General features: G+C 45.6%; 1 protein-coding gene and 1 pseudogene across 2 annotated transcripts; both read right to left on the minus strand.

Annotated features, from left to right (window-relative positions):
* Positions 1–653: 653 nt before the first annotated feature.
* LOC124025791 (translationally-controlled tumor protein homolog) lies at positions 654–3476 on the minus strand. 2 transcript variants are annotated; one of them, XM_046339146.1, is made up of 6 exons: positions 3340–3476; positions 2554–2627; positions 2126–2310; positions 1848–1953; positions 1501–1617; positions 654–1385 (listed from the first exon to the last, which is right to left on the minus strand). In XM_046339146.1, exons 1-6 carry the CDS (start codon positions 3365–3367, stop codon positions 1383–1385), a joined length of 513 nt encoding a protein of 170 aa, XP_046195102.1. In that variant the 5' UTR covers positions 3368–3476; the 3' UTR covers positions 654–1382. The 2 variants fall into 2 exon arrangements, with proteins under 2 accessions (XP_046195102.1, XP_046195160.1); XM_046339204.1 differs by having other exon boundaries at positions 2537–2627; positions 3340–3391.
* Positions 3477–15895: 12419 nt separating this feature from the next.
* LOC124046322 lies at positions 15896–21807 on the minus strand (annotated as a pseudogene).
* Between the last annotated feature and the right edge of the window lie 6 nt (positions 21808–21813).

The following is a 21813-nucleotide window of genomic DNA, read 5'->3' on the forward strand; positions in this document are numbered from 1 at the left end:
GATTTTGTCTCATAGACATATGTAAAGGAGATCCAGAGAGATATGTTTTGTTTGTTTCCTGTAGACCTACTTGAAGGAGATCCTGAGGGAGATAGGCGTGTACAACGCTAAAGGAACCCACAAGAGCACCTGGGAACCACCACTACCAGGGAAGAGGGAGATGAAGAGTGACTAGTCCAGAAAGGAACATCCTGCCTGGGATATAAATGCTGACCCAAGGGCCTCCCATCATGGTGGAGAGTTGGGAGTCATTCTGTTCTTTGACTGGTACCCAAAGTTACATGACCGGAGTGTCTGCTTGTTGTCAACCTGTTGGTAGGATGGTGTGGGGATCTTGCACCATGAACCATACTGTGTGAAGCACTTGCCTTAAAACTACACTGTACTTTGGATGGGTTCTTTGGATTTTGTCTTTCACCTTACTTACAGAACCTGCAACTCTGCAGTAAAGAATTTATAAAGATCCATAAAAGAATGGAACGACTGGTATTTGCATATTTTCCATTTTCATAAGCAGGACTACTTACTTGACAGAACAAGCTTTAGAGATAAACTTTTCAACAAAAAGGCCATTGGTATTAACATAAAATATCTTTCATAGATCGAATGATTGTATCATCTACGTTTTTAAACAAATCAACACCACAACTGGAAATGTTTTACCCAGTGTTCGTTTAATTTTTCACAACTAAAATCAGGAAGTCCTAAGCTATCCCACTACCTTTAGTAAGGGTGTCACATCTAATGTAACTGTAAACCAAGCAAATGGAGGCCTGAGAGTTAAATCAATCAAAAATAAATAACCAATTAATGAATAACTAATCAATGGACTGAAACATTGTCTTCGCAGAGATAAACAAATCATCCCAGCAAACTGTGTGTGACATATTGAATTTCCCAGGTGGAAATGTAACATATTAAAGCTGACACAATTCCTTATTCTACATGATATATATATAGATATATAGAGATATATATATATATATATATATATAGAGATATATAGAGAGAGAGAGAGAGAGAGAGAGAGAGAGAGAGCATATATGCCTCCATCTGAATGTTCTGATTGGGCCTTCCTGAATATACCAGTTTACCTGAACACAATAGTCAAGAGTTCAACACAGTAATCAGTAAGGTCAATTACAGAATCAACACCAAAATACTGTCACAGCACCCCTTCAGCCAACCCCATAGACATGACATAGTTTGGGCATCTTATAATACTTTAAAGTAATACTTCCATTCCAATCAGATATAATATAACAATTGTAACTAAATGCTTTCAATCCAAATGTTATGCAGAGCAGTCGTCTCGTTGGTTGGTGGTCGTGGGTCAGGTGAGATGCAGCTGAGCAGCCAATTGAAATAGACTTAGTCCAGTGTTACTGTGAAAGAGAGGATAGGAAGGTTAGTGGTTATAACACACGAGTAGACTGGTTATAAGTTATAAGAGAATCAGTGTGTTATTAGACATGAGTAGACTGGGATAAAGGGACTCACGCATTTCTCGATCTCCAGGCCGTCTTTGAAGAATGTCATGAAGGGAGTGATGCCGTCCTCACGGAAATCCAGCAGCCCAACCATACCATCTGGGTTCATGGACTCACCTGTAAAAAACTACAGTGGGAGGGGGAACAGAGAGAGGGAATGTAAGCGGGGGTAAAGAGAAATTAGGTCAGTGAAACTACATCCACAAGATTCTTCTCCAATCTAGATCTTTTTAGTTTCATGGGCCTGGACCTTCAATCATCACAGCTTGACTGAGCACAAATAGTTGTGATGTGAGGAATATATGTGTAGCTGAATTTGTTGGCAGTAGTAGATGTATAGCTGTAACTAGTAGTTACCTGGTAGTTCTTCATGTTGCCCATGATCTTCTTGATCTCCTCCTGAGCTCCAGCCATGAAAGGCTTCACTCTGTCTGGGTTGTTCTCCTCCAGCTTAGCCTTGATCCTGCACACATCCCCACACACCAACAACTGCTTTTCATTTCAAATAAGGACATTTTCATCTACATAAGTACAGTCACAGTTGTGAGGGGCATACAGGGAGACTGATGGGTTTTGCCTGTATCAGTCCTAGCACACACAACACATGCGCAGACACCCGTCACTAACACACTCACGCCTTCATGTAGTCCTTGATGTAGCCCTTGTATGAGTCCTTGGTGAAGGATGTCTCCTGCAGTTTGTGGTTGAGGACAATGTCCACTCCACTGACTGTGCTGGACTCGCAGCCGTCATCCTGCACCTCCGCCGACGCATTTGCCCCCAACAGACAGTCATCGATATTCTCCGTTCTACTAACCATCTGAGGGGAGGAGGGGGAATATCAGAGGAAAGAGAGTGAGTGCCGAATCACTCAGTGGTTGGGTCCCATTACTGTCAAACACCTTATTCTATTTCAGGGCCATCTGATAGGACTTGTCTATGTAAAGTCAGGCATAATGCAAAACTATGAGTTGAGATGATACCCAAGTCAATAAGTGGTTCCAAATCCTAATACACCTCACCACCACAACTCAGAGAGCTTATACCTGCAGTGGAGACGCACCTTTCCCTCAACTTCCAATAACATCCCATTTGGTGATTCTTTGATCTTGTAAATGTCAGAGAACATTTCATCCGCTACAATAAAACAGAATAGAAACCACATTAATAGCTCAGTCACAAGGTTACATTGTTGTCAGGTAGTTTTCCTTGGGCCTTCTACAGACTTCCCCAGGCCAGGTCCTGCTGCTGCCGGCTAACATAGCTGAGCTTGCCCACTAATCCTATTTGTTAGACGGCTGACAGACATGCTAGCAAGAACTGCTAGGTTTACAAAGCTAATATAACTGGATTAGAAGCACAGCTTTAAGCTAATATAGTATGCATGCAAATGCTCAATGGGTGTATAAACGAAGAACGTACAGTTCAAACATTGAGTGATTGATAGCGTCTGCTGTTCGTTGACGGTCTTTTGTCAGCTGTCAAATCTGTCAGCGCGCGCATGGAACACAAGCAGCTGCAGGCTGACTAACTAACAAGGTCCACATATCCCATTACCGTAAACTGCACCTGTTTTGCATCGCGATAAGTAAATATGATCCTTTGGTTACATTACCAAACATTCATTTTTTCTTGATTAAAATGTGTGTGAGTGGTGGTGTAATAGTAAAACAGTTTATAGTAAACACATACACCGTTGAGGTTACGTGTGGCCCTGTGCAAGGCCTTAGCCTTTGATTTCACAACACCGGGGCCATTAAAGACCAACACACTTGATTCTGAATATAGATAGCATGACAACATAATTTTTAAAATATATACATTAATGGGCATACATATTTGTCCATACCAGTGATGATGTCCTTGTAGATGATCATTTTGTCGGATTGAAGTTTCGAATTCGACACAATGACAACGGAGTACCCTCACCCTCACTGGCTTGACCAGAAAAGAGCGTCATGCATCCAACCCGGTCAAGTGTACAATTTGCTGTTGAAGTAATTTATATTTGACCCATTTATGAAGCAAGTCTGCCCTCTGGTGGATAAAAATACGAAAACCCATAAAATACATTACATTACTAGAAATAAAGTGGAGCGATAAATACTATTATGTTTTTAAATTGAAAAGTTAGTTTTGGGTGGAAGGATGGTTGGGGTGACCGGGTTGTGGAGTACACAAATGTGTGTGAGATGTGGTGTTGTCACATCAGTATAGAAGTAGAGGACAGAAACATCATGCACCAACACCATAGAGTAAGTACCACAGTATGAGTCAGTATGACAATACCCATAAAACCTTTTTAGAATCCGTGAGTAAGTAGAGCCGAATATATTGATCAAAGTCACCTTGTCCGAGAGAGATGTACATGGTTATCAAAACGATACGCCAGGGTAAGCCTGCACTTGTTAGTTACAGCCTCATGCTAATCGCATTAGCCTACGTTAGCTCAACCGTCCCGCGCAGGGACCCACCCAACACTCCACATCTCCAGGTTCAGCATAACAGTGAGCAGGAGAAGCCGCATGTAGTCCTGTATTCTTCCGTTCCTCCACCAATCTAATCAGTGCAGCATTTTTGTTCAGAACAGGCCTCGGGTTAATGGTCTTTCTACACACTGTGGGCAGCTGTTGACACCAGTGGCGGTCAGTGCCATTTAAGATGGACAATTTATTTTCGTCTCATGAGCATAGTTGTATTTCTATTACAGCATATTGGATGACTGTCATTCATATTCCATTCACCCAGTTCAATGTAACATCAATAGGGTTAGGCTACTACATGACACTCAATTTCCCTATACCATTCATCAGGTTGCTACAACCTAGCCTATGAATGAAAGTTTACAACGTAGGAACACAGGTCAAAAACAATCTTGAGGTGAGAGACGGTGACACATACCGCCTTGTACACACTCGCCTGCGTCTAGCTTATCTAAGGTGAAATCATTAGTCTAACAGTTGCAAACAAGAGTTTCAATTGGACAAATTCAGGTGATTTCCCCCCCGTTTTGTTTGTTTCCATTTTTCTGAAACTTTTTTCAACAGAATCGGCGGAATGAATTCACCCCTGATCACACGTACACACAGTTCACTTTCATAGCAGCCACAGTTGTTTTCATTTCGCATCTATTCACTCTCTTCCTCTCACCATTTCCCTTTGTTTGTGGACTTCAATGCACAACGCATCAGCTGTACAGTTGAAGTCGGAAGTTTACATAAACCTTAGCCAAATCCATTTAAACTCAGTTTTTCACAAATTCACAATTTAATCCTAGTTAAAATTCCCTGTCTTAAGTCAGTTAGGATCACCACTTTATTTTAAGAATGTGAAATGTCAGAATAATAGTAGAGAAAATGATTAATTTCCGCTTTTATTATCACATTCCTAGTGGGTCAGAAGTCAATTAGTATTTGGTAGCATTGCCTTTAAATTGTTTAACATGGGTCAAACGCTTCGGGTAGCCTTCCACAAGCTTCCCACAATAAGTTGGGTGAATTTTGGCCCATTCCTCCTGACAGAGATGGTGTAACTGAGTCAGGTTTGTAGGCCTCCTTGTTCACACACACTTTTTCATTTCTGCCCACACATTTTCTATAGGATTGAGGTCAAGGCTTTGTGATGGCCACTCCAATACCTTGACTTTGTCCTTAAGCCATTTTGCCACATCTTTGGAAGTATGCTTGGGGTCAATGTCCATTTGGAAGACCAATACGCGAACAAGCTTTAACTTCCTGACTGATGTCTTGAGATGTTGCTTCAATATATCCACCTAATTCTCCTGCCTCATGATGCCATTTATTTTGTGAAGTGCACCAGTCCCTCCTGCAGCAAAGCACCCCCACAACATGATGCTGCCAACCCTGTGCTTCACGGTTGGGATGGTGTTCTTTGCAAGACTCCCACTTTTTCCTCCAAACATAACGATGGTCATTATGGCCAAACAGTTCTATTTTTGTTTCATCAGACCATAGGACATTTCTCCAAAAAGTACAATCTTTGTCCCCAAATGCAGTTGCAAACCGTAGTCTGGCTTTTTTATGGCTGTTTTGGAGCAGTGGCTTCTTCCTTGCTGAGTGGCCTTTCAGGTTATGTCGATATAGGACTCATTTTACTGTGGATATAGATACTTTTGTACCTGTTTCCTCCAGCATCTTCACAAGGTCCTTTGCTGTTGTTCTGAGATTGATTTGCACCTTTCGCACCAAAGTACGTTCATCTCTAGGAGACCGAACGCGTCTCCTTCCTGAGTGGTATGATGGCTGCGTGGTCCCATGGTGTTTATACTTGCGTACTATAGTTTGTACAGATGAATGTGGTACCTTCAGGCATTTGGAAATTGCTCCCATGGATGAACCAGACTTGTGGAGATCTTGGCTGATTTCTTTTGATTTTCCCCTGATGTCAAGCAAAGAGGCACTGAGTTTGAAGTTAAGCCTTGAAATACATCCACAGGTACACCTCCAATTAACTCAAATTGTGTCAATTAGCCTATCAGAAGCTTCTAAAGCCATGGCATCATTTTCTGGAATGTTCCAAGCTGTTTAAAGGCACAGTCAACTTAGTGTATGTAAACTTCTGACCCACTGGAATTATAAGTGAAATAATCTGTCTGTAAACAACTGTTGGAAAAATTGTGTGTTATGCACAAAGTAGATGTCCTAACCGACTTGCCAAAACTATAGTTTTAACAAGAAATTTGTGGAGTGGTTGAAAAACGAGTTTTAATGACTCCAACCTAAGTGTATGTAAACTTCCAACTTCAACTTCATGTGACCAGGCGATCATAACTGCTACACATAGCCTACATTGTTGTCCCCATAATAGCTAAAGTAACGTCCTAGTCAACATAGCTAATAGAACTCATGTGTTAGTTAACCCGCACAATCATGCAGTAATGTTACAGTGTAGTCAGTAAGCAGTTTAGCAGTTACACCGGCAGCTCAGGCGGCAATAAATTAATACACCAAAATCTTACCTTGACTTGGAAAAGTTCCAGTGCTGTGTTGGAAAGTCATAGCCAGCTAGCTAACATACTATCTGTCACAACTCCTACCGAAGGTGGCTCCCCTTCCTGTGCGGTCGACGTCACCGGCCTACTAGCTGCCACGGATCCTTTTTTCCCCCTTGTCTATTTAATAGTTCCACCTGTGTTTAGTTATGTTAATTGGTTGGGCTTTATTATCCAGCCGGCCCGCCTGCTGGGTGTGCGCGATTATTTTCAGTGTACGATTGTGCACGACTATAAGTCACAGTTGTCCGTGTACAGTGGGGCAAAAAAGTATTTAGTCAGCCACCAATTGTGCAAGTTCTTCCACTTAAAAAGATGAGAGAGGCGTGTCATTTTCATCATAGGTACACTTCAACTATGACAGACAAAATGAGAAAAAGAATCGTAGGATTTTTAATGAATTTATTAGCAAATTATGGTGGAAAATAAGTATTTGGTCAATAACAAAAGTTTATCTCAATACTTTGTTATATTTGTCTTCACAAGGTTTTCACACACTGTTGCTGGTATTTTGGCCCATTCCTCCATGCAGATCTCCTCTAGAGGAGTGATGTTTTGGGGCTGTTGCTGGGCAACACGGACTTTCAACTCCCTCCAAAGATTTTCTATGGGGTTGAGATCTGGAGACTGGCTAGGCTACTCCAGGACCTTGAAATGCTTCTTACGAAGCCACTCCATCGTTGCCCGGGCGGTGTGTTTGGGATCATTGTCATGCTGAAAGACCCAGTCACGTTTCATCTTCAATGCCCTTGCTGATGGAAGGAGGTTTTCACTCAAAATCTCACGATACATGGCCCCATTCATTCTTTCCTTTACACGGATCAGTCGTCCTGGACCCTTTGCAGAAAAACAGCCCCAAAGCATGATGTTTCCACCCCCATGCTTCACAGTAGGTATGGTGTTCTTTGGATGCAACTCAGCATTCTTTGTCCTCCAAACACGACGAGTTGAGTTTTTACCAAAAAGCTATATTTTGGTTTCATCTGACCATATGACATTCTCCCAATCTTCGTCTGGATCATCCAAATGCTCTCTAGCAAACTTCAGACAGGCCTGGACATGTACTGGCTTAAGCAGGGGGACACGTCTGGCACTGCAGGATTTGAGTCCCTGGCGGTGTAGTGTGTTACTGATGGTAGGCTTTGTTACTTTGGTCCCAGCTCTCTGCAGGTCATTCACTAGGTCCCCCCGTGTGGTTCTGGGATTTTTACTCACCGTTCTTGTGATCATTTTGACTCCACGGAGTGAGATCTTGCATGGAGCCCCAGATCGAGTGAGGTTATCAGTGGTCTTGTATGTCTTCCATTTCCTAATAATTGCTCCCACAGTTGATTTCTTCAAACCAAGCTTCTTACCTATTGAAGATTCAGTCTTCCCAGCCTGGTGCAGGTCTACAATTTTGTTTCTGGTGTCCTTTGACAACTCTTTGGTCTTGGCCATAGTGGAGTTTGGAGTGTCACTGTTTGAGGTTGTGGACAGGTGTCTTTTATACTGATAACAAGTTCAAACAGGTGCCATTAATACAGGTAACGAGTGGAGGACAGAGGAGCCTCTTAAAGAAGAAGTTACAGGTCTGTGAGAGCCAGAAATCTTGCTTGTTTGTAGGTGACTAAAAACTTATTTTCCACCATAATTTATAAATAAATTCATTAAAAATCCTACAATGTGATTTTCTGGATTTTTTTTCTAATTTTGTCTGTCATAGTTGAAGTGTACCTATGATGAAAATTACAGGCCTCTCTCATCTTTTTAAGTGGGAGAACTTGCACAATTGGTGGCTGACTAAATACTTTTTGCCCCACTGTATGTGTGTTTTGCTGAACTGTTTAGTTCCCCATGTTTTGGGGCATTTGTTTGGGTTGGCGTCGTTTTCACCAGTGTGGTGAATTAAAAGTATCGCTACCCTGAACTCTCTGTTTCCTGCGCCTGACTTCTTCCTCCACTACACCCCGGGCATTACAGAATCCTGCACCTGTTAAGAATGGAGTCAGCAGGAGCAGCTGCCAACCCCCTCCCATCGATGGAGGAACGTGTCCTCCACCACACCAACGTCCTCCATCGGATCGGATCCGCGATGGACCAGATGATGGAGAGAATGGACCGATAGGAGAGGAGTGGTCTCCTCTCTCCACCTTCAGATTCCCCAGCTCTGGATCCCCCTTCTCTCTTCCCATCCCCCGGCTCCAGCGCTCTCCGTCTTGCGCTCCCGAAGGATTATGATGGAGCGGTGGTGGGGTGTCAGGGGTTCTTGGAACTGGAACTGGAACTGTATCTGGCGACCGTGAGGCCCACTCCCTCGGGAGCGGAGAGGGTGAGTGTCCTCGTCTCCTGCCTGATGGGTTGTGCTCTGGAGTGGGCAAACGTGCTCTGGAATGGCCCAGACTCGGTGAAGGAGCACTACCCGGAATTCACCCTCCGCTTTCGTGCCGTGTTTGACACCCTCCAGAGGGCCGAGCTGCGGGAGAGCGACTGTTCCACCTTAGGCAGGAGAAGAGGAGCGCCCAGGATTACGCCTTGGAGTTCCGGACCTTGGCCGCTGGGTCTGGTTGGAACGACAGGTCCCTGATAGACCACTACCGGTGTAGTCTCCGGGAGGACTTCCGCAGGGACCTAGCGTGTCGGGACACCGCTCTCTCCCTAAATGAACTTATCGACATGTCTATCCGTCTGGACAATCTGCTGGCTGCCTGCGGCGTTCGGAGAGGGTCCTGTGCATTCCACCACCCAGCACCCCCGCTCCCATTCCTATGGAGTTGGGGGGGGCCGTGCCAAGGGGTACCGGAGGAGGAGGCTCCCCCTGCACCAGCTGTGGTCGGAGAGGACAAACGGCCGTTCGGTGCTGGGGGGGCCCGTCTGGGAGTCGAGATGGCAGGCGGAACGCTTCTCGGTCACCCCAGGTGAGTCAGCACCAAACTCACCCAGAACCCCCTGTTGGTCATGTTTGTCTTGTTTTTGTTTCTTGACCCCCCCCCCCCTCTTCCCAGCATAAGGCGCTTGTCGATTCAGGTGCAGCTGGGAACTTTATGGATCGCCACCAAGCCGGGTGTTCCACTCGTGCTGATAGATTCTCCCTTCCTAAGATTTCATGGAGACAGGGGGTTCTCCAGGAGTGGTCAGAGGAGTGTTCTGGAAGGTGTCTGGGAGTTTCCATTGGTGCCACGTCGGTGGAGAGTCCAGACCATAGTTCCACGGTGCGCATCCCCCCCAAATATGCCGATTTGGCAATTGCTTTCAGGAAGAAGAGAGCGACTATATTACCACCTCATGGACCGGGGGGGGGGGTTGTGCGATAAATCTCCATGTAAACGCCGCGCTTCCCAAGAGACACGTGTACCCATTGTCCCAGGAGGCGACGTTGGCTATGGAGACATATGTCACGGAATCTCTGGGACAGGGGTACATTCGGCCCTCCAAGGGAGGGAGGTCTGCATCCGTGCATTGATTATAGAGGTCTAAATGCCATCATAGTGGGGTTTAGTTACCCGCTACCTCCCATCGCTACTGCGGTGAAATAATTTCACGGAGCACAGTTTTTCACAAAACTGGATCTCAGGAGGACGTATAGTCTGGTGCGTATTCGGGATGGAGATGAGTGGAAAACCGCGTTTAGTACCACATCAGGCCACTATGAGTACCTCGTCATGCCGTATGGGTTAAAGAATGCTCCAGCCGTCTTTCAATCCTTTGTAGACAAGATTCTCAGGGACCTGCACGGGCAGGGCGTGGTTGTTTATATCGATGATATTCTGATCTATTCCGCCACCCGCGCATGTGTCTCTGGTACGCAAGTTGCTTGGTAGACTGCTGGAGCATGTCCTAGGTAGACTGCTGGAGCATGTCCTATGCGTCAAGCCTGAGAAGTGTGTGTTCTCCAAACGAGCCGTCTCCTTCCTGGGTTATCGCATTTCCACCTCGGGCGTGGTGATGGAGTGAGACCGCATTAAGGCTGTGCGTAATTGGCCGACTCCTACCACGGTGAAGGACGTGTAGCGGTTTTTGGGGTTTGCCAATTACTACCGGAGGTTTATCCGGGATTTTGGCCAGGTAGCGGCCTCCATTACCTCACTGCTGAAGGGGGGTCCGGTGCGTTTGCGGTGGTCGGAAGAGGCGGACAGAGCCTTCAATAGGTTGAGGCGCTGTTCATGGATGCACCCGTGTTGGAGCACCCGGACCCCTCTCTAGCATTCATAGTGGAGGTGGATGCGTCCGAGGCTGGGATGGGTGCCGTGCTATCACAGCGCTCGGGTACGCCACAAAACTCCGCCCCTGCGCTTTTCGAGGAAGCTCAGTCCGTCGGAGCGTAACTTTGATATGGGGGACCGGGAGTTGTTAGCGGTGGTCAAGGCACTGAGGGTGTGGAGACACTAACTTGAGGGGGCTAAGCACCCCTTTCTCATCTGGACCGACCACCAGAATCTGGAGTATATTCGGGCAGCTAGGAGACTGAATCCACATCAGGCAAGGTGGGCCATGTTCTTCACCCGATTCAGGTTTACTCTGTCGTTTAGACCAGGCCCCCTGAACGTAAAGGCTGACGCGCTGTCCCGTCTTTATGACACAGAAGATCGTTCCACTGAGCCTACTCCCATCCTTCCAGCCTCGAGGCTGATGGCACCAGTGGTATGGGAGGTGGACTCGGACATCGAGTGGGCGTTAAGGGCGGAGCCTGCGCCTCCTCAGTGTCCGGTTGGGCGTAAGTACGTGCCACTTGGTGTTCGGGACCAACTGATTCGGTGGGCTCACACCCTAGCCTCCTCTGGTCATCCTGGGGTGGCGAGGACAGTGCGGGGCCTCTGGGGGAAGTATTGGTGGCCAACCTTGGCTAGGGACGTTAGGGTTTGTGTCTCTTCCTGTTCAGTGTGCACCCAGAGTAAGGCTCCTAGGCACCTTCCTAGAGGGAAGTTACAACCCCTCCCCGTTCCACAACGGCCATGGTCTCACTTATCAGTGGATTTCCTGACCGATCTCCCCCTGTCTCAGGGGAACACTACGGTTATGGTGGTTGTGGATCGTTTTCTAAGTCCTGCCGTCTCCTCCCGTTGCCCGGTCTCCCTACAGCCCTACAGACTGCGGAGGCATTATTCACCCACGTCTACCGGCACTACGGGGTGCCGGAGGACATCGTCTCTGATCGAGGTCCCCAGTTCACGTCCCGGGTAGGGCGTTCATGGAACGTCTGCGGGTCTCGGTCAGCCTGACCTCCGGTTATCACCCCGAGAGTAATGGGCAGGTGGAGAGAGTGAACCAGGAGATGGGTAGGTTTCTGCGGTCCTATTGCCAGGACTGGCCCATCGAGTGGTCTAGGTACGTCTCATGGGCGGAGTTGGCTCAAAACTCACTGGACATCGAGGGGTCCCCGGCGTACACGATCTGGACCATTCTGGACTCGAGACACCGGGTGAGGGGCCTGCAGTACCTCGTGGACTGGGAGGGGTATGGTCTGGAGGAGAGGTGCTGGGTACCAGTGGGGGACATCTTGGATCCGTCAATGTTGAGGGACTTCCATCGCCTCCATCCGGATTGCCCTGCGCCTCCCGCACTGCGGGATCGGGGGGGGGGGGGGGGTACTGTCACAACTCCTACCAAAGGTGGCTCCCCTTCCTGTTCGGGTGGAGCTCGGCGGTGGTCGTCACCGGCCTACTAGCTGCCACGGATCCTTTTTTCCCCCTTGTCTGTTTATTAGTTACACCTATGTTTATTTAGGTTATTTGGTTGGGCTTTATTATCCAGCCGGCCCGCCTGCTGGGTGTGCGGGATTATTTTCAGTGTACGATTGTGCACGACTGTAAGTCATGGTTGTCCGTGTATGTGTGTTTTGCTGAACTGTTTAGTTCCCCATGTTTTGGGTCATTTGTTTGGGTTGGCTTCGTTTTCACCGGTGTGGTGAATTAAAAGTATCTCTACCGTGAACTCTCAGTTTCCTGCGCCTTCCTCCACTACACCCCGGGCATTACACTATCCCTCTATTTGAGCCGGGCGTTTGAGTAGGTTAAACTAGCCAGCTGCATTTGCTAGCTATGTAACTGAAAATGAATCTCTCTCTCGAATCAAATCAAATCAAAATTTATTGGTCACATACACATGGTTAGCAGATAAAAGCAGTTAATGCTAGTGTAATGAAATACTTGTGTTTCTAGATCTGACTATGCATTAATATCTAACAAGTAATCTAACTAATTGACAACAACTACCTTACACACACAAATACACACAAATGTAAAGGGTTGAATAGAATATGAACATATAAATATTTGGATGAGCGATGGCGTGTGGCATAGGCTAGATGCAGTAGATGGTATAGAATACAGTATATAAATATGAGATGAGTAATGTAGGATATGTAAACATTATTAAAGTGGTGTTATTTATAGTGACACCTTAACAAATTCAATTTATTTAAGTGGCCAGAGATTTGAGTCTGTATGTTGGCAGCAGCCTCTCTATGTTAGTGATGGCTATTTAACTGTCTGATGGCCTTGAGATAAGCTGTTTTTCAGTCTCTCGATCAGTGCAGTGGCTCGGGTGGCTGATGTCCTTGATTATCTTTTTGGCCTTCCTGTGACATCGGGTGCTGTAGGTGTCCTGGAGGTCAGGTAGTTTGACCCCGGTGATAAGTTGTGCAGACCACACTACCCTCTGAAGAGCCTTGCGGTTGAGGGTGGTGCAATTGCCGTACCAGGCGGTGATACAGCCTGACAGGATGCTCTCGATTGTGCATCTGTAAAAGTTTGTGAGTGTTTTAGATGACACGCCAAATTTATTCAGCCTCCTGAGGTTGAAGAGGAGCTGTTGCGCCTTCTTCATCACACTGTCTGTGTGGGTGGAGCATTTCAGATTGTCCGTGATGTGTACGCCGAGGAACATAAAACTTTCCACCTTCTCTACTACTGTCCCATCGATGTGGATGGGGGGGGGGGCTGTTCCCTCTGCTGTTTCCTGAAGTCCACGATCGTCTCCTTTGTTTTGTTCACGTTGAGTGAGAGGTTATTTTCCTGACACCACACTCTGAGGGCCCTCACCTCCTCCCTGTAGGCCGTCTCGTCGTTGTTGGTAATCAGTCTATAGTGCTGTCTGCAAACTTGATGATTGAGTTGGAAGCGTGCATGGCCACACAGTCATGGGTGAACAGGGAGTACGCACCACGTGGGGCCCCAGTGTTGAGGATCAGCGGGGTAGAGACGTTGTTTCCTACCTTCACTACCTGGGGGCGGCCCATCAGAAAGTCCAGGACCCAGTTGCACAGGGCGGGGTCGAGACCCAGGGTCTCGAGCTTAATGACGAGTTTGGAGGGTACTATGGTGTTAAATGCTGAGCTATAGTCAATGAACAGCATTCTTACATAGGTATTCCTCTTGTGCAGATGGGATAGGGCAGTGTGATGACGATTGCATCGTCAGTGGACCTATTGGTCCGGTAAGCAAATTGGAGACGGTCTAGGGTATCAGGTAGGGTGGAGGTGATATGATCCTTGACTAGTCTCTCAAAGCACTTCATGATGACAGAAGCGAGTGCAATGGGGCGATAAGTCATTTAGTTCAGTTACCTTAGCTTTCTTGTGAACAGGAACGATGGTGGCCATCTTGAAGCATGTGGCGACAACAGACTGGGATAGGGATTGGTTGAATATGTCCGTAAACACACCAGCCAGCTGGTCTGTGCATGCTCTGAGGACGCGGCTTGGGATGCCGTCTGGGCCGGCAGCCTTGCGAGGGTTAACGCGTTTAAATGTTTTACTCACGTTGGCCACGGAGAAGGAGTGCCCACAGGCTTTGGTAGCGGGCCGTGTCAGTGGCACTGTAGTGTCCTCAAAGCGAGTAAAGAAGTTGTTTAATTTGTTTTGGAGCAAGATGTCTATGTCCACGACGGGGCTGGTTTTCTTTTTGTAATCCGTGATTGACTGTAGACTCTGCCACATAAGTCTCGTGTTTGAGCCGTTGAATTGCGACAGTACTTTGTCTCTATACGGACCCTTTGCTTGTTTTATTTCCTTGCAGAGGGAATAGCTGCACTTTTTGTATTCGGTCATGTTTCCGGTCACCTTGCCATGATTAAAAGCGGTGGTTCCCACTTTCAGTTTTGCGCAAATGCTGCCATTAATCCACGGTTTCTGGATAGGGAAGGTTTTAATAGTCACAGCGGATACGACGTCACCGATGCACTTGCTAATAAAGTCGCTCACCAAGTCTGCGTATACATCAATGTTGTTGTCTGAGGCTATCCGGAACATATCCCAGTCCATGTGATTGATTTTTATACACGGCTGTGACTATAATCAAAGAGAATACTCTTGGTAGATAATGCAGCTGGCATTTGATTGTAAGGAATTCTAGGTCAGGTGAACAAAAGGACTTGAGTTCCTGTATGTTGTGATTACACCATGAGTCGTTAATCATAAGGCATACACCCCGCCCTTCTTCTTACCAGAGAGATGTTTCTTTCTGTCGGCACGATGCGTGAAGAAACCAGGTGGCTATACAGACTCTGACAACGTATCCCGAGTGAGCCATGTTTCTGTGAAACAGAGAATGTTACAATCTCTGATGTCTCTCTGGAAGGCAACTCGTGCCCTAATTTCGTCCACCTTGTCATCTAGAGATTGGATATTGGCAAGTAATATGCTCGGGAACGGTGGATGCTGTGTTCGCCTTCTGGGTCTGACTAGTAGGCCGCTCCGTCCGCCTCTCCTGCGGTGACAGCGTTGTTTTGGGTCGGCCTCTCGGATAAGATTGCATGTCCAGGGTGGAGGACCGAACAAAGGATCTGCTTCGGGAAAGATGTATTCCTGGTCGTAATGATGTTAAGTTGACATTGCTTTTATATCCAATAGTTCTTCCCGGCTGAATGTAATAACACTTGACATTTTCTGGGCTAACAATGTATGAAATAGTACATTAAAAAAAACGAATAACTGCATAGTTTTGTAAGGACCTGAAGTGAGGTGGCCATCTGTCGGTGCAATAGTCTCTGGCTTCTCCAACATTTTTTAATTAAATTAATTAGTTGAAAACTGTTCACCTATTGTCTATCTCTCTCTTTGAGTCAACTACTCACCACATGATATGCATGCAGTGCTAGCTATCAGTAGCTTATGCGTTCAGTACTAGATTAATTCTCTGATCCTTTGATTGGGTGACACCATGTCAGTTCATGCTGCAAGAGCTCAGGTTGGAGAACATCCTCTGGAAATTGCCATAATTACTTTGTAAGTCTATGGAAGGGGGTGAGAACCAAGAGCCTCCTAGGTTTTGTATTGAAGTCAATGTACCAAGAGGAGGACAGAAGCTAGCTGCCCTCCTGCTACACCATGGTGCTACCCTTCAGAGTGCTGTTGAGGCTACTGTAGACATTCATTGCAAAACAGTGTGTTTTAATCAATTACAGGGCATCCTCATAATTATCAGAATAAAGCAACTTTATTTCTAAAGACATTCTCCAGCATCATTTATATATTGACAATAAGAATTGTTTCAACTCCAAGTGACTTTTATCAACAGAAAACCATAGAAGGTTCTTCCACAATCACAAGATATTATGTCATCTCCCTCCCAAAGTGTCACACAGCAGGTTATAGTTCTTCATATTCCTACTTTCGGAGTTTAAGATGAACAAGGTTCATCTCAATGATTTGCACATTATGAAATCAATGTATACACAAAAACACACCACCACACCTAAAAGTATTCACAGGGAGCAGGAGAGAGGAACATAGTTCATTTTGAACAGAGGTTGGTTTTTAAACAAGGTTTCTTGTTAATCCCAATTAAGGCTTAATTATGCAAAACAATCAAGTTAGGGAGCTTATGAAGGAACCAGCGTTTTCAACTCTTATTGGAACACATGAAAAGTGAATGTGCATTATACACAAAAATCCAGACTGGGGATTCACACAGTCACATGCTGCCCTCAGGGTGGGGCAACATTTATGAAAAGTAGACCATCTCTGTCTCAAATGACACCCTATTTCCCCTGTAGTACACTACCAGAACCCTTAGTGCACTCCACATGGGCTCTGCAAAAAAACAAAAAAAAACATGTTTTACATTACATGAGGTATAGGGTCTCATTTGAGATTTGCAAACTATAGTTGTCCACTCCACCGTTTGAAAGCCTATCACTGTCCAGTCCATGGCCAAAGCGAAGGCCAATAGACATCCAGTCAGTGACCAGATTTCAACCCTACAGTTGCGTTGTCAATAGTCAGTGACCAGATCTCAGCCCTACAGTTGCGTTGTCAACAGTCAGTGACCAGATCTCAGCCCTACAGTTGAGTTGTCAACAGTCAGTGAACAGAGCGAAGCTCTACAGTTGAGTTGTCAACAGTCAGTGAACAGAACAAAGCTCTACAGTTGTCCACATTCGGTGATGACAATCTTCTTGCTGGGTTTGCCAGTCTTGGTGCCCAGCTCTCCCATGCTGCGAACCACATCCATGCCCTCTCTGACGAAGCCAAAGGCCACGTGTTTGAAGTCCAAGTGCTCAGCCTTCTTCAAAGTTATGAAGAACTGGGAGTTGTTGGTGTCTCGGCCGTGGTTGGCCATGGACAGCAGCCCCGGGCCTGTGTGGCGCACGTCAAAATTCTCATCCTCAAACTTGTGCCCGTAGATGGATTTCCCTCCTGTCCCATCCTGGTTGGTGATGTCTCCACCCTGAGGAAAGAGGACAATACAGAGACCGGACCAAGCAGAGTTATACATTCTTGCAGAGGTTTACAAAATGTTTTGTGTTCTAAGAGGCACTAACTGTGACCTATGTTTTGGGAAACCTGGTATTGAAGGATATGAAAGCACTTTGGCTCGGATTGTTGTCAGGTTTGAGGCAAACCCCACAACTCCCTGCTTCTCACCTGACACATGAAGTTGGGTACGACCCTGTGGAAGACAGTTTTGCGCAGTCCGAAGCTGTTCTGTTCTGTATAAAGCGCTCTGAAGTTCTCAGCTGTCTTGGGGACGATGTGAGAGAACAGTTCTATGGTGACCGTTCCCAGGGGCTCGTCGTCAGCAGAGATAGAGAGGTACACCTGGGGACAGGGTTTAGTGGACTCTTTAGTACAATTATTAAACATTATTGTAGGTGGAGGGGACAAATGTAGTAGGCTAGGCGGCCCACCTATACATTAGCAGACAGGGGAAACACTGACCTGGGGATTGGCGTCTCTGGAGAGGGATGAGGCCTCTGATTGGCTCATATGACTGACACTCACAGAAGGTCTTCCTGAAACTCTTGGCCAGCTCTGCGGTCTTAAACTTGGCTGCCAACTGTTCCACCTTACCCTCACCCTCTAGATTTTTTTGTTGTTGATAAAAAAACATTTATCAATTCAAATTATATACGAATCAATATATTTATGTAGCTTTGTTTGTGTGTTGCCGAGCTATGTATAGACCTACCTGAAAAGTCAGTAGCTGTCTAGACTAGGGCTTGGTTAGAGGTGTTCATGGGTTTGAGCTCCATGCTCTGACAGATGGTGCGATTGGCACAGACCTTCAGCACCTGCTCCCTCCTCATCAGCACCCGGTAGAACCTCTTATCGGGGTGGAAGAGGATCTGGATGTCTCCCACACCCCTCTCCTTCCAGTGGCCCAGGTCTCTCTCCCAGCGGTACAGCTTGGTACGCTCCTTAAACAGGATCTCCTCATCCTCCTCCCCTGACTTAGTCTCCACCTGGACAACACAGTTACACGCAGGTTAATGACGAGACCAAGGGCTCATTAATCAGGAGGGTGTAAGATTACAGAACTCATATAGAAATGTATTGAGTAGAACATCCAAGATTCTCTGTCATAAAGATAGAATGTGGAGTAATGCCAGCTCTAGACTAAGCCTCCACCTAGAACACATTTAGTCAGTTATAACGATGACGTAGTGTCTCTGCTTGGAACTCATTATTAAAGGAAAGGTTCACCCATTTTGAATGTTATATTGTTTTTGTGCATCTATGAGTGATGTTCTATCGATTATCTGAGGACAGCGCCCCACATACAAATGCATGAAAAACATATTTCAACCAGGCAGGTGCGCCACGAAAGTCATAAATAGCCATATAATAAATGCCTTACCTTTGATGATCTTCTTCTGTTGGCACTCCAAAAGGTCCCAGATACATCAAAAATGGTCCTTTTGTTCAATAATGTCCTTCTTTATATCCGTAAAAACTCAGTTTTGCTGGCGCGCTTCAGTCAATAATCCACCCAGTTTCCCTCCATCAAAATGCATACAAAATTAATCCCAAACGTTACTAATAAACTTTTCCAAACAAGTCAAACAACGTTTATAATCAAACCTTAGGTACATCTAGTGGAAGCCCTAGGAACTGCAATCTGGGAGGATTTTGCCTTATATTAAAAGGTGACAGCCATTGAAAACAGTTGTAGGCTGAAAAATTATTTTGGGGGGGATGGTTTGTCCTCGGGGATTTAGCCTGCCCTATCATTTATATTATACTAACAGACATAATGTTAACAGTTTTCGAAACTTTAGAGTGTTTTCTATCCAAATCAACCAATTATATGCATATCCTAGCTTCTGGGCCTGAGTAACAGGCAGTTTACTTTGGGCACGCTTTTCATCTGGACGTGAAAATACTGCCCCCTACCCAAGAGAGGTTAAGAGGAATAAGCCTTTTAAATCGCAAAATACATGTCAGATTTCAATACTGGCCGATGCCACAACTCGGGCAGATGTCTTCTCTCTCGAATGTGCCGTTGATCCTATTTTTGCGATATTCCTACCTCGAAATGTTTTATTTAATGGAGGAGGGTATAGCACATTTTTATATTTGTCTACTCCGGGGTGCATTGCATGGTGCCCTTGCCAGAGATATTATAGAAAAGAGATAGGAATCCAATGAATGAATGAACGTGTACCCCCACTCAGCAGACCAATCACGTTCACGTTGTAATGCTGCGTCACATGCTTGCTAAGCTAATCGTCACGCAATCCTTTCTCAAAGTCAATGTCGATAAACATGCATATTTTCCTTGCAATTATGCAATGTTATGATTCCAAAGCTATACGGTATTACAGATATCAAATTATGTATCTCACCTCTCGGAAGAGATTTGTAATGTTGTACTTCTTGTTGACGAAATTCATGCTAATGTTGGATTTTTGAGCAAGCTCCCAATAAACTCCCATTCACTCCTTGAAGGAGAGCACTCCTTATCCCAGAATGGACTGCGCGACCCATTGACATACCAAGGTAACGTTTCGCATGTGCCTTACAGACTCCACTCTGTAAGGCACATTGATCTGCAGTTTGAACACGGTGAGATTGTAGACTCCTAAATTGATAGTGCAGTTTGTTGAGGAGATTTTACAGCTAACTAACATACTGATATTATCTTCTGTATTATAGCGTGTAGCTGTGTTTGCCCGTAGAGAGAGCATTGCATTGTGGATTTTGTAGACGACTTGAGATGCAACAAATGTCCATAACAATTTTCTATTTTGCTACAAACCTTATTATGTCACCAAAATGATTATAAAAAATAAAATAAAATGTTATTTAACCCTTGCAGACGACAACAGTTGTAGGCCTGATCACCGACAACAACAAACAGCCTATAGGGAGGTCAGAGACCTGGCCGGGTGGTGCCAGAATAACAACCAATCACTCAATGTAACCAAGACTTAGGAGATGATTGTGGACTACAGAAAAAGGAGGACCACGCACGCCCCCATTCTCATCAACCGGGCTGTAATGGAACAGGTTGAGAGATACAAGTTCCTTGGTGTCCACATCAACAACAAACTAGAATGGTCCAAGCACACCAAGACAGTTGTGAAGAGGGCACAACAAAGCCAAACCCCCATCAAGAAACTAAAAAGATTTTGCATGGGTCCTGAGATCCTCAAAAGGTTCTACAGCTGCAACATCACTGCCTGGTATGGCAATTGCTCGGCCTCTTACCATAAAACACTACAGAGGGTAGTGGGTACGGCCCAGCACATCACTGGGTCTAAGCTGTCTGCCATCCAGGACCTCTACACCAGGCGGTGTCAGAGGAAGGCACTAAAAATTGTCAAAGACCCCAGCCACCCCAGTCAAAGACTGTTCTCTCTACCTTTTTAGTTTGCATGGCAAGTGGTATCGGAGGGCCAAGTCTAGGTACAAAAGGCTTCTCAATAGTTTTTACCCCCAAGCCATAAGACTCCTGAACAGGTAATCAAATGGCTACCCAGACTATTTGCATTGTGTGCCCCCCAACCCCTCTTTTTTATGCTGCTGCTACTCTCTGTTTATCAAAAATGCATAGTCACTTTAACTATACATTCATGTGCTCCCGCACATTGGCTAACCGGGCTATCTGCATTGTGTCCCACTCACCACCCGCCAAATCCCTCTTTTACGTTACTGCTACTCTCTGTTCATCATATATGCATAGTCACTTTAACCACATGTACATACTACCTCAATCAGCCTGACTAACCGGTGTCTGTATGTAGCCTCGCTACTGTATATAGCCTGTCTTTTTACTGTTGTTTTATTTCTTTACCTACCTATTGTTCACCTAATACCCTTTTTTGCTCTATTGGTTAGAGCCTGTAAGTTAGCATTTCACTGTAAGGTCTACACCTGTTGAATTCAGCGCACGTGACAAATAAACTTTGATATGATTTGATTTAAAATGTTAAAATTAGTGGTTTTATGTGTATTTTTTCTTTACACAGATTGATTGGGGTAAGGCCCTGCGTTAGACAGGTGTCCTGTCCAGGTGGTGTACTTGTACAACAAGCTGCCTCACTACAGAAACCGGTCTGCTCCTATGAGCCGTTCTGGCTCGCACACGCCAAGGCTACTTACTTTACTTCATAACATGACATTCCCAGTAAGGGGAAGTGCAGAAAGATGAGTTGCAGTGCATTGATAAGTACCTCTGGTAGAGAGACTATGGGTTCAAAGTCAATGCCCACATTATTAGTGTCCCCTATATCACACTCCTCCTCCCCTCCCTCAGCTTTGGCTGGGTCTGCAGCTCCAAACAAAGTAGCCCCGGCGTTCGCACACGAGAAGTTGGAATCTAACAATGAAAGATAAAAAGTTAAATGAAATGTTTGTTTTCACTGAAACAAAGCTCAGTTGTCATGGTGACGAATAGAAATCTTAAGAACACACATCATATTGAATTTTCTTCAGTCAATCGCATTCAGAAAACGTAGAAGTACCAACCTTGTTTTCCAAAGGCAAATTCCCCCCCAGTGTTATGTGCCAGATCAGCAAAGGAGAATCCTTCCCCTCCTAGAGCACTGAAGCCCAATGAGCCAAATGAGTTAAGAGCATCTGTAAAAGAGAAAGTAAGGAAGAGAATTGAT

Source organism: Oncorhynchus gorbuscha, linkage group LG01 (genome assembly GCF_021184085.1).
Source record: "Oncorhynchus gorbuscha isolate QuinsamMale2020 ecotype Even-year linkage group LG01, OgorEven_v1.0, whole genome shotgun sequence".
NCBI classification, from domain to species: domain Eukaryota; kingdom Metazoa; phylum Chordata; class Actinopteri; order Salmoniformes; family Salmonidae; genus Oncorhynchus; species Oncorhynchus gorbuscha.